At 41.4% G+C, this 15473-nt stretch overlaps 1 protein-coding gene across 1 annotated transcript; it reads left to right on the top strand.

Annotated features, from left to right (window-relative positions):
* The first annotated feature begins 823 nt into the window (after positions 1 to 823).
* Positions 824 to 14521, top strand: LOC130195952 (probable polypeptide N-acetylgalactosaminyltransferase 8). The gene is made up of 10 exons (XM_056417795.1): positions 824 to 1065; positions 1612 to 1778; positions 1973 to 2156; positions 2315 to 2512; positions 3075 to 3189; positions 12341 to 12526; positions 13145 to 13282; positions 13425 to 13520; positions 13608 to 13775; positions 13971 to 14521. The coding sequence occupies exons 1-10, from the start codon at positions 824 to 826 to the stop codon at positions 14103 to 14105; spliced, it is 1629 nt and encodes a 542-aa protein (XP_056273770.1). The 3' UTR covers positions 14106 to 14521.
* The last annotated feature ends 952 nt before the right edge of the window (positions 14522 to 15473 follow it).

Raw genomic sequence — 15473 nt, 5'->3', positions numbered from 1 at the left:
TCTGTAGGTCTTTAGGTCTTTAGGTCTGTAGGTCTGCAGGTTTGTAGGTCTGTAGGTCTGCAGGTCTTTAGGTATGTAGGTCTGCAGGTTTATAGGTCTGCAGGTCTGTAGGTCTTTAGGTCTGTAGGTCTGCAGGTTTGTAGGCCTGCAGGTCTGTAGGTCTTTAGGTCTGTAGGTCTGTAGGTCTGCAGGTCTGTAGGTCTTTAGGTCTGCAGGTTTGTAGGTCTGTAGGTCTGTAGGTCTGCAGGTCTTTAGGTATGTAGGTCTGCAGGTTTGTAGGTCTGTAGATCTGTAGATCTGCAGGTCTGTAGGTCTGCAGGTATGTAGGTCTGCAGGTTTGTAGGTCTGTAGATCTGCAGGTCTGTAGGTCTTTAGGTCTGTAGATCTGCAGGTCTGTAGGTCTGCAGGTATGTAGGTCTGCAGGTTTGTAGGTCTGTAGATCTGCAGGTCTGTAGGTCTGCAGGTATGTAGGTCTGCAGGTTTGTAGGTCTGTAGATCTGTAGGTCTGCAGGTCTGTAGGTCTTTAGGTCTGCAGGTCTGTAGGTCTTTAGGTCTGTAGGTCTGCAGGTTTGTAGGTCTGTAGGTCTGCAGGTCTTTAGGTCTGTAGGTCTGCAGGTTTGTAGGTCTGCAGGTCTGTAGGTCTTTAGGTCTGTAGGTCTGCAGGTCTGTAGTACTACATTTGATTTTACTGATGAAAAAATTAGAGGAAATATTAGAAGAGTTTATAGTTCCAACACATTCATACTTGTTCTCGTGCCGTTTTACTGACAATGTAAACCATTTCTGTCCTTCAATGAACACAAACCAAACCAAAGCAAAGCTGATGGAAGCATCTGGCCCAAAGAACTCCACCAAGGCAGTTTTACTCCATGTGGATCAAGTACAAGAGAAGATTGTGATGCCAAAGCTCTATCCAAACTCCCTGCTGTTTGCCAAGTGGGGCGATGACCTATCAGAAGAGGAACAAAAGGAGGCGGAGGCTCTGTTTCAGATTTATGGATACAACGCCTTCCTGAGTAATCAGTTGCCAATAGACAGGAAGCTTCCAGACACCAGAGACAAAAGGTCACTTTTCATTCTCACTATTTTCAAAGGGCAACCTCTGCAATAACTCGCTGTGCACAGGAGTCTGCTGTGTTCTCTGTCTTATGGGTGTTATTATGAACCGCCTACCGGTGTTTTACATGCAGCTAATCTAATGAATCTTACAATAAATTATGATAATTGGTATTTAATTGCATTAAATAACTGTGCCAAAGCAATATTAAGCCACAAAAAACATGCACTTAACAGGGCATGACAAGTGAACTGTGACATAATGGCGCCGTTTATCCAGAATATGATACAGATCAGCCAATCCTTACGTTAGGATCCAACCTCTTGTATCTCGTGAGCGTATAGTGAGTTCAGTCTCTCCGTTTTCTCTTTTCCCTTCTGTTGTCAAGCCAGATCAAACGTTTACCCATGATATATTACATGCTGCAGCATGGAGAACATCTACGAAACACAAGCTCCTCATTAAGACACACTATCACTCGGTTTCAGCTGCTTGAGCACCGGCTGACCGACACATTCGCCACACGCTGTTGACACCTGTCCCACACCGTTCAGGTGTCTGATGAAGAAGTATCCCAGGGACCTGCCGACCATCAGCGTGGTGCTGATCTACATAAACGAGGCTCTGTCGATCATCAAAAGGGCCGTGAGGAGCATCATCACCCACACCCCAGAGCACCTGCTGAGGGAAATCGTCCTAGTGGATGACTGCAGCACTTACAGTAGGTGGAACGGTGCACTTGGAATAAAGCCCGAGGATGTTTCTCTCACATGTCTCAGCCCTCTGATCATCACGGCAGTCTCATAACCCCTGTGAAGGAAACTGGGGTACATTGCATTAGTCAGGTGTGCTTCATAGAGTTGTGTATATGAGTTGTAAAGCTGTTGTAGATTTGACTGTTGACTCTATTTTCAGACGACCTTGGGACACCATTGCAAGACTTCATTGAGCAGATTCACAAAGAGAGGCCTGGACTCATAAAGAAAGTGCGGCATAAGCAACACATGGGGTTGTCCCAGTCCCGGATCTCAGGTTGGGAGCACGCCACGGCAGATGTTGTGGCCATTTTGGACGCCCACATTGAAACCACGGAGGGATGGTACGTACATGTTTTCAAATGAAGCGTTGAGGGAAACAACAGCAACTGAACTGCTGTGAAGTGACATTCCTTCACTAAATTCAAAAATCCTACATCAATACTGTGGAGAATGTGCTACTTCATTTGAGGGCATTGTTTACTTGTGGTGTCCTCACCAGGGCAGAACCTCTGCTGGACAGGATCCAGGCCGACAGGACAGTGGTGGTGTCCCCTGTGTTTGATAAGGTGCATTTTGACGATCTCCACGTAGAAAGATACATCCCGTTCTCTCATGGCTTTGACTGGGCTTTGTGGTGCATGTACGAGTCCTTTAGGCCAGAGTGGAGGAAGATGGGGGATGAATCGCTGCCTGGGAAGTACGTGGAACACACACACTTAGTCAGCTCAATGTGAGTGGGGTGATTAAATGAGACCCTCACCTATGTTTTTAATCTTTTGGAGAGTTCTTCCGAGGGATTGACTGGTCAATTTTAAATGCTCATATCTGACTTTAAATACTTGTGCAAAAGAGTTTTCTTTTAATCTCATGAAGTACTTGTATTCATAAATTCAGAGTAGGGCGAGTGGAGAATGAAATTATGTTTGTTATTAGGTTATGTTAAATACCAGCGTTCACACTCACCTCACACTAAACATCATTGTCTTCTTCCCATATAAAAGTGAATAATCTCTGGATTAAAAAAACAGATTAGCACTTCAGTGGCATTTAAATGGGACTTACTTATGTTACTTTTTGTTTGGCTTTCTTGAAGAAATGTTACTTTCTTGATTCTTGTTGTTCTGAGTTTGTGCTCTTGGTTGATGCACTTATTGTAAATCGCTTTGGATAAAAGCGTCTGCTAAATGACATGAAATGTAATAACAGGTCGTATTCATTGTGGCCCAATACTAGTGGCGCTGTCTGTTCATCTTCAACAGGAGTCCCTCTATTATGGGGATCTTTGCAGCAGACAGACTCTTCCTCGGAGAAATCGGTGGGCTCGATGGCGGGATGACAGTTTACGGTGGAGAAAACGTTGAACTTGGAATTCGTGTGAGTAGTAATGAGTGAGTTGTGATGGGGCCTCTCGCGCTCGATGGAAATCAAACTTGTCAGCGAAAAACCCGCCCGTCTACACTGGCAGTTGATAGCCACGATAGTGGTCTGGCCTTTAGTCCTGGCTTTGCCGTGCACATCATTGAGCCACAACTCTTGATACAAAACGTGCTACACACAAGACAATACGAGCAATGAGGAACGCACAATATGACAAAAACATACAACGCAAAAACACGTGAAGAATACACACAACGCTGTTGCGCCAGCGACACACCCGGTGTTAAGAGTACACACAGGCCACTCACACACACCGCGTGCACCGGACACAAGCTAACTCGTGGGAAGACGTGAAACAGACTATACAAGTTAATCACGTAGAAGGACGTGAAAAGAGTCTCTACAAGATAACACGAGGAAGAACGTGAAAACAAAACAACACAAGAAAAACTAGAACGGGCACTCGGTAGAGCGCATACCTTCGCATATTACAAGATTGGGCATTGAATTATGAACATGTTGGCATTAGTTGCATGCCAATTGGATAAAAATGTACCATGCTATGGTAAAAAGAAGATTTTGACCTTTTCATGAACTTGACCTTGACCTTTGACCCGATTGATCCCAAAATCTAGTCAAATGGTCCCCGGATAATAACCAATCATCCCACCAAATTTCATGCGATTCGGTTTCAAACTTTTTTGTTATGCGAGGAACACGCATACAAATAAATAAATAAATACACCGCGATCAAAACATAACCTTCCGCATTTTCAATGCGAAGGTAATCACGCAGGGGCGGCTTGTCCATAAGGGCGATTGGGGCGACGCACTGCCTCGGGGGAAAAGAAAAAAGAAAAGAAAGAAAAAAGAAAAGAAAAAAGTCGCATTCTACCACTAGACGTCTGCTCTCCCTCTGTATGTCATTGTCCAATCAGGTAACAGTCATTCAGTCAGCCTAAAGTCGTGCTTCAAATGGCCCCGCCCCTTCTGGGGCGATTTTGGGCGAAATGAAAATCGCCCCAGACCTCTCCCATTGACTCCAATGTTAAACCCATTTTTTTCACAAAACAGAGCTCTCAATGCATTCTCTATGGCTTCCGGGAGGAGTCGCCCTCAGGTCTTGTCATAATTAATCGACGTAAAAGCGTCTCAGTACGTCATACAGCTTCGACAGAGGCGTATTCAGTCGGCCAGTGCTCAGGGCAACAGCAGCGATTCAATTCTTTCTTTGAAAGAGACTCCTCGATCGGCGTAACATTGAAGACACATCGGCAACAATAAAAGTAGGACCTCCTAGACCAGTGGTCGCCAACACGTCGATCGGTCGACCTCGGAGACGTTCCCTGTCGCTCTCCAAAATAAAATGAAAATAAAATCAGAAACACATTGTTCCTCATTCTCGAACATTTTCTGAGGTGTCTTCTGAAACGTTTTCTTCCTGACTGGAAGATGGACGTCAGAAAAGATCTCCGCCTGATGTTAAAGAACGCCTGTAAACGGGTTCTCTGACAGCCGTGTTGTCAGCTGTGCTCCCTGAAAGAGGAACGTAGGACTACAGACTGCGGTCAACTCAGCCGACACTCGGATCTCCGTGGTCAACTCAGCCGACACTTCAATTTCTGTGCACCTATAGACTGATGTTGACGGTAAACGCATTCAATCGGGAGCTCGCGAGGGTTTTGATGAAGTTAGCGGAAGGATTCACGTGACACAACATCCGGTTTTGCAAGGTTAGCGGAAAGAACTACGTGAAACAACATCCGTTTTTCAAAATAAGATGTCGACAAATCATACACTAACATATACAAGTAAACAATTAACTGATTTCGAATCTTTATAGATCGTTTCTGAGATTTAGCTTAAATTATGCTAACATTAAAACTTTTTTACTGTACCAAGGAAGAGTCCCAATTGGGAGATATTTCAAAGTAAAAGTCCTAAATGTTTAAAGAAATCGGTCATTTCTTTAATGTTTGAAGTGCTTTATATATGTTTTCCTCATAAGCCCCAGCATTGACTGATGCAGCTGTGTTCAGGACAATCTTGACTTCCATTATCCTGGGAATCAGACAAATCTACGGTCCAAATTGGGAGATATTTCAAATTAAAAGTCCTAAATGTTTAAAGAAATCGGTCATTTCTTTAATGTTTGAAGTGCTTTATATATGTTTTCCTCATAAGCCCCAGCATTGACTGATGCAGCTGTGTTCAGGACAATCTTGACTTCCATTATCCTGGGAATCAGACAAATCTACGGTCCAAATTGGGAGATATTTCAAATTAAAGTCCTAAATGTTTAAAGAAATCGGTCATTTCTTTAATGTTTGAAGTGCTTTATATATGTTTTTCCTCATAAGCCCCAGCATTGACTGATGCAGCTGTGTTCAGGACAATCTTGACTTCCATTATCCTGGGAATCAGACAAATCTACGGTCCAAATTGGGAGATATTTCAAAGTAAATGTCCTAAATGTTTAAAGAAATCGGTCATTTCTTTAATGTTTGAAGTGCTTTATATATGTTTTTCCTCATAAGCCCCAGCATTGACTGATGCAGCTGTGTTCAGGACAATCTTGACTTCCATTATCCTGGGAATCAGACAAATCTACGGTCCAAATTGGGAGATATTTCAAATTAAAAGTCCTAAATGTTTAAAGAAATCGGTCATTTCTTTAATGTTTGAAGTGCTTTATATATGTTTTTCCTCATAAGCCCCAGCATTGACTGATGCAGCTGTGTTCAGGACAATCTTGACTTCCATTATCCTGGGAATCAGACAAATCTACGGTCCAAATTGGGAGATATTTCAAATTAAATGTCCTAAATGTTTAAAGAAATCGGTCATTTCTTTAATGTTTGAAGTGCTTTATATATGTTTTTCCTCATAAGCCCCGGCATTGACTGATGCAGCTGTGTTCAGGACAATCTTGACTTCCATTATCCTGGGAATCAGACAAATCTACGGTCCCAATTGGGAGATATTTCAAATTAAAAGTCCTAAATGTTTAAAGAAATCGGTCATTTCTTTAATGTTTGAAGTGCTTTAAATATGTTTTTCCTCATAAGCCCCAGCATTGACTGATGCAGCTGTGTTCAGGACAATCTTGACTTCCATTATCCTGGGAATCAGACAAATCTACGGTCCCAATTGGGAGATATTTCAAATTAAATGTCCTAAATGTTTAAAGAAATCGGTAATTTACTTAATGTTTGAGGTGCTTTATATATGTTTACCCGGAAAAATCTGGGAAATAATTTGGGAATTGTTAATAAAACATGATTTACCCTTCAACTTCCACTGATATGCATACAAACTAATACATTGTTTCACACACACACACACACACACACACACACTGACAGAAACACATAGACACTCACATACGTACACACACACACAGGCAGAGACACACACATTCTCACACACACTCTCACACACTCTTACACGCACACACAGACAGACACACACACACACACACACACAGAATGACAGACACACACGCACAGACACACTCTCACACAGACACACACATACAGACACATGCATACAAACACAGGCAGAATCTCACACACACACACCCACACACACAAATACACATGCACACACACGCATACTCTGCAGACTGACCCTTGACCTCCCAATTGTCTCTCAGATATAACCCTACTGCTTTATATTTAATATATTATATTTACCTAAATACAATACTTTGAGGTCATGAGGGGAATCCCCTCCAAAACTTTCACAAGAGAGAATTGTCACAATAACCCTTATACGATCCTTAAAACCAGTCTTTTAGTTAATTTGTCATACTTTCAATCAACTCAAAGATGTGGATTATTTTCAAATTCAAAGAAGGGCCTCTGAATATGAATACCCTAGAGGTTTGGACCGATAGCTCTGAGCTAAGGGCCCCAAAAACAGGTCCAAAGGGTCAAATTGGGCCTTATTCTCTTAAATTTGCATATTTTTTGACAAGTGCAAAAATGGCCATAATCTCCTAAATATTTGTCCTGAAAATCCCAAATTGAACACAGACACTCAGGACAGGGCCTACAATGAGGTGATGGGGTGAAATTTCCTCCGAAACACCCACAAGAGTTAATTGGCTGTCTGAAATCCAGGACATGAAGAGGGTGTGTGGTTTAACAAATCTGAGACCCTGTTGTGAGCTTGGGCTGATTTTAGCTTATTTTTCTTCTAAACATGTCAGAGTTTAGCTTTCTTTTGCAGGTTGTAGCCCCTCCCAAATGGGGCCCAACCATGTAGGCTGGCAACATATAGCACTTAGCATCCCTGCTTGGGAAGGGTTTAAAAACCCGGAAAAAACAAAATTCCTTCCTTCAAAGGTTAACAACTCCTCAAATGTTTGTACTATATGAACAATTTCAATTGTATTCTACCCCATTTGGGAGTGGCTACAACCTGGAAAAGAAAGCTAAGCTCTGACATGTTTACGCAATTTGACCCTTTGGACCTGTTTTTGGGGCCATTAGCTCAGAGCTATCGATCCAAAACTGTAGGGTATTCATATTCAGAGGCCCCTCTTTGAATCTGAAAAGAATCCAGATCTTTAAGTTGATTGAAAGTATGAAAAATTAACTAAAAGACTGGTTTTAAGGATCGTACAAGGGTTATTGGCACGGTGACAATTTTCTTTTGTAAAAGTTTTGGAGGGGATTCCCCCCATGACCTCAAAGTATTGTATTTAGGTAAATATAATATATTAAATATAAAGCAGTAGGGTTATATCTGAGACAATTGGGAGGTCAAGGGTCAGTCTGCAGAGTATGCGTGTGTGTGTGTGTGTGTGAGTGTGTGTCTCTGCCTGTGTGTGTGTGTCATTCTGTGTGCGTGTGTGAGTGTGTGTCTGTCTGTGTGTGTGTGAGTGTGTAAGAGTGTGTGTGTGCGTGTGTGAGATTCTGCCTGTGTTTGTATGTATGTGTCATGTGTGTGTCTGTGTGTGAGAGTGTGTGTCTCTGTGCGTGTGTGTCTGTCATTCTGTGTGTGTGTGTGAGTGTGTGTCTGTCTGTGTGTGTGTGTAAGAGTGTGTGAGAGTGTGTGTGTGTGTGTGAGAATGTGTGTCTCTGCCTGTGTGTGTGTGTACGTATGTGTGTAAGAGCCACAAGTGTGTTTTAGTATATTTAAGTTTCAGAATTGTCTATAATTTAATATTTAGATTTATGCACATTTTGGAGGAACTATAAGTTGAATATATTACAAGATCTTTATGTTAATGACTGACGCCCGAGCAGGGCTATTTTTATGACCGATCATGCAGCAGGGGTAAGAACAGAGCCGCATTAGACATGAGAGATATAGTTTTTTAACGTAAGACCATGAGATTTTGATTATTTTTTTTTTTTTTTTTACTTTTCGCTTTGTAAAAAAAAAATAAAAGGAAAATAAAGAAATCCTCGTGTAAACGCATTGAGAGGAAACACTGTAGTCTGCTGCTCTTCAAGCTCTTTAAAAAACAACAACAACAAACGCCGCTACAGTGAGTGTCTATGTCTTTCTGTCAGTGTGTGTGTTGTGTGTGTGTGTGTGTGAAACAATGTATTTAGTTGCATGCATATCCAGTGGAAGTTGAAGGTAAATCATGTTTTATTAACAATTCCCAAATTATTTCCCAGATTTTTCGGTAAACATATATAAAGCACCTCAAACATTAAGTAAGTACGATTACTAAGTAAACATTTAGGACATTTACTTTGAAATATCTCCAATTGGGACCGTAGATTTGTCTGATTCCCAGGATAATGGAAGTCAAGATTGTCCTGAACACAGCTGCATCAGTCAATGCCGGGGCTTATGAGTAAAAACATATATAAAGCACTTCAAACATTAAAGAAATGACCGATTTCTTTAAACATTTAGGACATTTACTTTGAAATATCTCCCAATTTGGACCGTAGATTTGTCTGATTCCCAGGATAATGGAAGTCAAGATTGTCCTGAACACAGCTGCATCAGTCAATGCTGGGGCTTATGAGGAAAAACATATATAAAGCACTTCAAACATTAAAGAAATGACCGATTTCTTTAAACATTTAGGACTTTTAATTTGAAATATCTCCCAATTTGGACCGTAGATTTGTCTGATTCCCAGGATAATGGAAGTCAAGATTGTCCTGAACACAGCTGCATCAGTCAATGCTCTGGCTTATGAGGAAAAACATATATAAAGCACTTCAAACATTAAAGAAATGACCGATTTCTTTAAACATTTAGGACATTTACTTTGAAATATCTCCCAATTTGGACCGTAGATTTGTCTGATTCCCAGGATAATGGAAGTCAAGATTGTCCTGAACACAGCTGCATCAGTCAATGCTGGGGCTTATGAGGAAAAACATATATAAAGCACTTCAAACATTAAAGAAATGACCGATTTCTTTAAACATTTAGGACCTTTAATTTGAAATATCTCCCAATTTGGACCGTAGATTTGTCTGATTCCCAGGATAATGGAAGTCAAGATTGTCCTGAACACAGCTGCATCAGTCAATGCTGGGGCTTATGAGGAAAAACATATATAAAGCACTTCAAACATTAAAGAAATGACCGATTTCTTTAAACATTTAGGACTTTTAATTTGAAATATCTCCCAATTTGGACCGTAGATTTGTCTGATTCCCAGGATAATGGAAGTCAAGATTGTCCTGAACACAGCTGCATCAGTCAATGCTGGGGCTTATGAGGAAAAACATATATAAAGCACTTCAAACATTAAAGAAATGACCGATTTCTTTAAACATTTAGGACTTTTAATTTGAAATATCTCCCAATTTGGACCGTAGATTTGTCTGATTCCCAGGATAATGGAAGTCAAGATTGTCCTGAACACAGCTGCATCAGTCAATGCTGGGGCTTATGAGGAAAAACATATATAAAGCACTTCAAACATTAAAGAAATGACCGATTTCTTTAAACATTTAGGACTTTTACTTTGAAATATCTCCCAATTGGGACTCTTCCTTGGTACAGTAAAAAAGTTTTAATGTTAGCATAATTTAAGCTAAATCTCAGAAACGATCTATAAAGATTCGAAATCAGTTAATTGTTTACTTGTATATGTTAGTGTATGATTTGTCGACATCTTATTTTGAAAAACGGATGTTGTTTCACGTAGTTCTTTCCGCTAACCTTGCAAAACCGGATGTTGTGTCACGTGAATTCTTCCGCTAACTTTATCAAAACCCTCGCGCGCTCCCGATCGAATGCGTTTACCGTCAACATCAGTCTATAGGTGCACATAAATTGAAGTGTCGGCTGAGTTGACCACGGAGATCCGAGTGTCGGCTGAGTTGACCGCACGGTGGTCCCAGCCGAGACCACTACTCAGTCAACCAACTCCAGCGACCAGGGGGAAAATGCAGAAAGACCTTTATTGACAACTCCACATATTACACACGGTCAAAGTACACCGACATAAAACTAAGTCATGAATAAATAAATGTTGAAATGCCTGTACCTTAATGTAAATGTTTACGTTACGGTATTTACAAGTTGTGCCTGCGCATGCGCGACAGCCGAGATTCTTGGCGACTTGCCAGGTCTTACCTCCGTGAGTTTGGCTTTTCTGCTGTTGCCCTTCAAAACAAAAGCTCAACATTTAGCTTTTTCTTGTCTGGTGGAGCAATCTGGTTTACTTGAAAGTGATTGCAATTGTATTTCTTCTATTATTTGAAAAAGCACAGATGCAGGAATCACAAATGGGGATCTCATATTTATTATTATAATAATTATTTAAATCTTGTTGAAAAAAATCACCAAATCAAAGACCAGGAGCTGGATTACTGACAGACAGCTCACAGACGGCCTCAGACTGTCTGTCTGCTTATGAACTAACTACAAGCTCACAGACAGAGTTCAGTCACAGCCGTCACACTGACTGGAGTCACATGACTTGATGGCATTGTGAGAAAACTACACATAGACAGCTGTCTGAAGGTCTGTGGTTTTGGGAGGGTTAATCATTATCAAAAAAATTGCCCCCCCTGAGAATTTTTTCAGGAGCCGCCACTGTAATCACGTGAAAGGCGTGAGACAAACGATCCGTGCAAACGCACTACAGAAAGACAAAAACAAACACACAGCGTCGATTTTTTGTGAAACTCTCCGGTCTGGCTTGTGCCCTCCGTCGTGTTTTGACGGTACAATAGTTTAAATCTGTCTCTGAGTTTGCTCCCCACCGCTCCACACGCTAATCTCTTATTCAGCTATGCAGAATTCGAACAAACCGGAACTGCGGACCGTGTGTTGTAGTCGGCCGACTCGCCTGGAGCAGTGCGGAGTCTCTCAGATTGTCAGAGCCGCGAGCCTCCAACATCACCTTCGTGGTCGCCAACTAATGAGTGAGTTGTGATGGGGCCTCTCGCGCTCGATGGAAATCAGGACTAGGATGCGATGAATCAAGTTTAACAGTATTTAATGGCAAGGAGTATAAACGAAAGTTTAACAAATAATCAAAAGCCCACGATCGTGGGTTCCGTGGTGATGTAAGGCTCCGCAGGTACAAGTTCCAAGGAAACAGGTGTTGCTGCCGAACCGGTCATCAGAACGAAAAAACGATTTCCCCAATACATCGTGTGTTAGTTGCATATTAGCCAAACACCTATTCTCAAAGGTTAGTCAAACTCTTAACACCTTCTCGTTGGTTCAAAGTCCCGCTTGAACAATGAGGGGTCGAATGTCATCAAAACGTCACTTCCGGTCAAGTCGCTTAACAAGTATTTTCACAATAAAAGTCCCGTCTATTATTGTCTGCATTAAAGTCACTTTCACAGGCTTCAATCGGCTCCAACAGTTCTGAAATATTAAACTAACATTCACTCCATGCACATACATAACATTACTTCTTGCCATTGACATATACATAGAGTAAACATTACCCCTATGCACATTAACAACAATATCAATATTCTCCCTAATATTTCCTATTACAATATCTTTCTATATGTATTAATTTAAAGCATAAGACCTCTCTGTACATGTGCAATATCAAAATAAACTATTACAACCTAACAGTAGCTAAACCTGTTTCAGTAACAGGAAGTAAACGTGGCACAGAATTATAAATCATTCAAGGTTGAAGATTTGACCAATCGCTGACGACCGTCTCCTCTGTGTCTGCACTGCTCAGGTGTGGCTGTGTGGAGGCAGCGTGGAGGTGGTGCCTTGCTCGAAGGTAGCTCACATCGAGAGGGCACACAAACCGTACGCACGCGATCTCAATGCCGCCATGAGGAGAAATGCCTTGAGGGTCGCAGATATCTGGCTGGACGAGTACAAGCGGAACGTGCACATTGCCTGGAATCTTCCTTTAAAGGTCGGCATAGCGATTTAGTCTGGAGACGTTTAATGTACAGCTGCTGAGGAATGTCATTCAGCCGTTGAGTCACACATAACCATCACTTTCTTTTGCTCACACTCTGGGAAAAAAACGTCCATAACTTGTTCAAATCTCAAAGAGATTTTCAGAAATCATACACACGTCCTACTCTCCTCGTATTCATCACACTTTTGCAAACAAAGTTGTTGCAGGGAAAGAAAGTATGAAAACAAAAATGTCAAAACGACACCATACTGCATTTCCATACTCTCATTATGTTCAAAACTCCTTTTATTTGACTGCAAGGTAAAAAAAAATTTCAAGCAGGCTGAATTGAACAGATCCAGCATTCATGTTGTTTTCTACGAATAAGACAATTATTACATACATGTACATAAATAATAACATGTTTGTTTATTCTATGGAAATTCACAATGTTTTTGTGACTTTTGTCCCTTTCACAAGAATCATATCACAATCTGCCACTAGAGCCGGTGTTTCCACATGTATTTGCTTCGTCTTTATAAACACGACAGTGAATTGTTTTGAAGAATTTAGATTTGACCAAAATGTAGCATTGTTCACGCAGCTTTTGATTTCCCGCATGACGCACAGAATCATGGCATCGACACCGGCGACGTGTCCGAGAGGAGGAAGCTCAGAGAAAAGCTGAACTGTAAACCTTTCCAGTGGTACCTGGACAACGTGTATCCAGATCTGGAAACAATTGATAACGTCTTGGGGTATGGTGTGGTAAGAGATATATTCAGTCATAGTCGTGCTATATTAATAAAGCCTGAAATACTGAGACTGAATTCAAGATCAGAAATATGTTAAAAAAGATAATAATAATCAATGAACACTAAATAGAGCAATATAATGTCCTGTGGTGCAGCTGCAGAACGTCCTTCTGAGGAGCAGTTGTGTGGACCAGGGAGTCGTTCCAGGAAACATCCCCATCCTGTATGAATGCCACTTCGAGCAGCCACAGGTTCAATAAGAAGACAGATGCAAGCACTGATACTGAGATGTTAATAAAGAATCAGAATATTAAATCACTGCCCTTTCTTTCCACCAGCATTGCTTCTACACCGCAGACGGTGAAATCATCATCGGGGGGATTAAATCTCACAAATATAACAGTAACCGCTGCCTGGTTGATCCGGGCTCTGGCAGCACTCCCACCCTGCAGGAGTGTCCGCTGGCTAAGCGACAGCAACTACACATGCACTGGGACTTCAAACAAGTAAGAGACCGGGTGATACCATATAGTAGAATGTTGTTACTACTTCTGTACAGGGACAACCCAGCAGCCTCATCAGATAAGACCAGCAGAAGGTGTCAGACGTGTCCAATCCGACACAATGGGGAGAATATAATTGTGTTGGATGCATTTATGGTTCCATCTCATTCATTATGTCTCTTGATCAAACTTTTGCAGGGCCAATCGATCAGAAACAAAGCAACAAAGAGGTGTCTTGAGGTCGCCATGGGAAAAAGCTCTTTCTATGAGGTCATCATTCAACAGTGCAGCGGACAGAGCTGGACGATTCAGCATCTTATCACAAGTTTTTAGTTTAGGGCTTAAACTATAAAAGGAAAAACTGGATCTTATTTTATTAATTTTTTTTGACTGAGAAATTCAACATTAAAAACAAATATGCTTCATTTTTGTAACATCTCATAAAAACGAGATACCACACTTTATATAAGCAGCATACAATGTGTCGTATTATGTGCAATATTCCAGAACCTTCTTTCAGAATCGTAATGCAACTTCATTATGCCCACTATGTTTCTATCTTTTGTTTTTAATCAGCCACTCGGGTAAGACCTTAGCGGTGTTCGGAGGAAGCATTCACGCACTTGTCGTGTAGTTCAAGTACAAGCCCTTCAAAAAGGTCTTCTAAAGGGAGGTCTAATGTCCAACGGCCTCAGTGAGAGATGCAGCATGCTATCCTCTGACGGTCAGTGAGACAGGTCAGTGAGACAGCTCAGATTACAGCGAAGCCCCTGGCACGAGAGCATTGGTTCTCAACTGGTCTGGCTCTGACCCACCATCAGCCCTGAAGGACAAGCCACAATGTAAATTGAGGAACATTTCCTTCTCAAATTGATTTAATGAAAAGATGGTGGAGTTTGAACTTGAGATAGGAGAATATCACAGTATGTCAACACAAAAAACAAGCTAGATTAAAACCCCCAAAGTGCATCTTAAGGACACAAGGTAATACAACATTCATAATGTCAGCCTTTAAAAAAATACTCAACATGCTTTCATGTACAAACATTAAATAAAAAAAGTCCAACTACTGAGAAATTGTTTCAAAAAGACCCACATTTTGTAACGCTGAAAATGCTCACTGAATCTATGACAACCAACATATCACTATGGAAACCATGCAGCGGGTTGAGGAGCAGCTTTTATCCACAAACTCAAAATAAATCAAACAAAAATTTAAATTCAAAAGTATTCAAGTATACAACATTTACGTTTCTTCTCATTACCTCATCAGTAGATACATACTGAAAAACATTGGGCTTTGAAAAAAATGAAGCAGCGCTCACTTCAACCTGAGGTGTAACACTGACAAAGAGCTGACGGAGGAGTTCATAATGGGAGAACTGGGGATACATTTAGCTCGTGACAAGAGCCTCAAAGTCTGGAGTGAGAGTAGACGAGGCGCTCTGAGGTCATAAAGTGTAGTAGGGAGCAGTGGGGTCTCAGTATTCCTGTGTTTAGTCGTGGCTGAACCAGAGCTGAGAAGCTCGAGTGGCATGGGGAGGATACTCGTGATCACATTGCTGCACCAGAACTGTGGCGTTCACACCAAACATAAAGTTCATTTTAATGTAGATTCAATACAAAGTCACTGCACAGGCATTTCTGCCGGGCAGCGTAAATGACGCGAATCGCGCAACACGAAAAATGTGCCCTTAACAT

The sequence above is a fragment of the Pseudoliparis swirei genome, chromosome 6, assembly GCF_029220125.1.
Source record: "Pseudoliparis swirei isolate HS2019 ecotype Mariana Trench chromosome 6, NWPU_hadal_v1, whole genome shotgun sequence".
In the NCBI taxonomy this organism is placed as follows: Eukaryota; Metazoa; Chordata; class Actinopteri; order Perciformes; family Liparidae; genus Pseudoliparis; species Pseudoliparis swirei.
The sequence above is the reverse complement of the archived record's forward strand: the minus strand, read 5'-3'. Positions and strand labels throughout refer to the sequence as shown.

Bases quoted from the DNA above. Each gene is read 5' to 3' on its own strand.
- LOC130195952 (XM_056417795.1), top strand. From the start codon at position 824: ATGGAAGCATCTGGCCCAAAGAACTCCACCAAGGCAGTTTTACTCCAT. The intron at 2,513-3,074 runs GTACGTGGAACA...CATCTTCAACAG, and splicing joins GATGAATCGCTGCCTGGGAA to GAGTCCCTCTATTATGGGGA. The intron at 13,521-13,607 runs GTTCAATAAGAA...TCTTTCCACCAG, and splicing joins GCCACTTCGAGCAGCCACAG to CATTGCTTCTACACCGCAGA.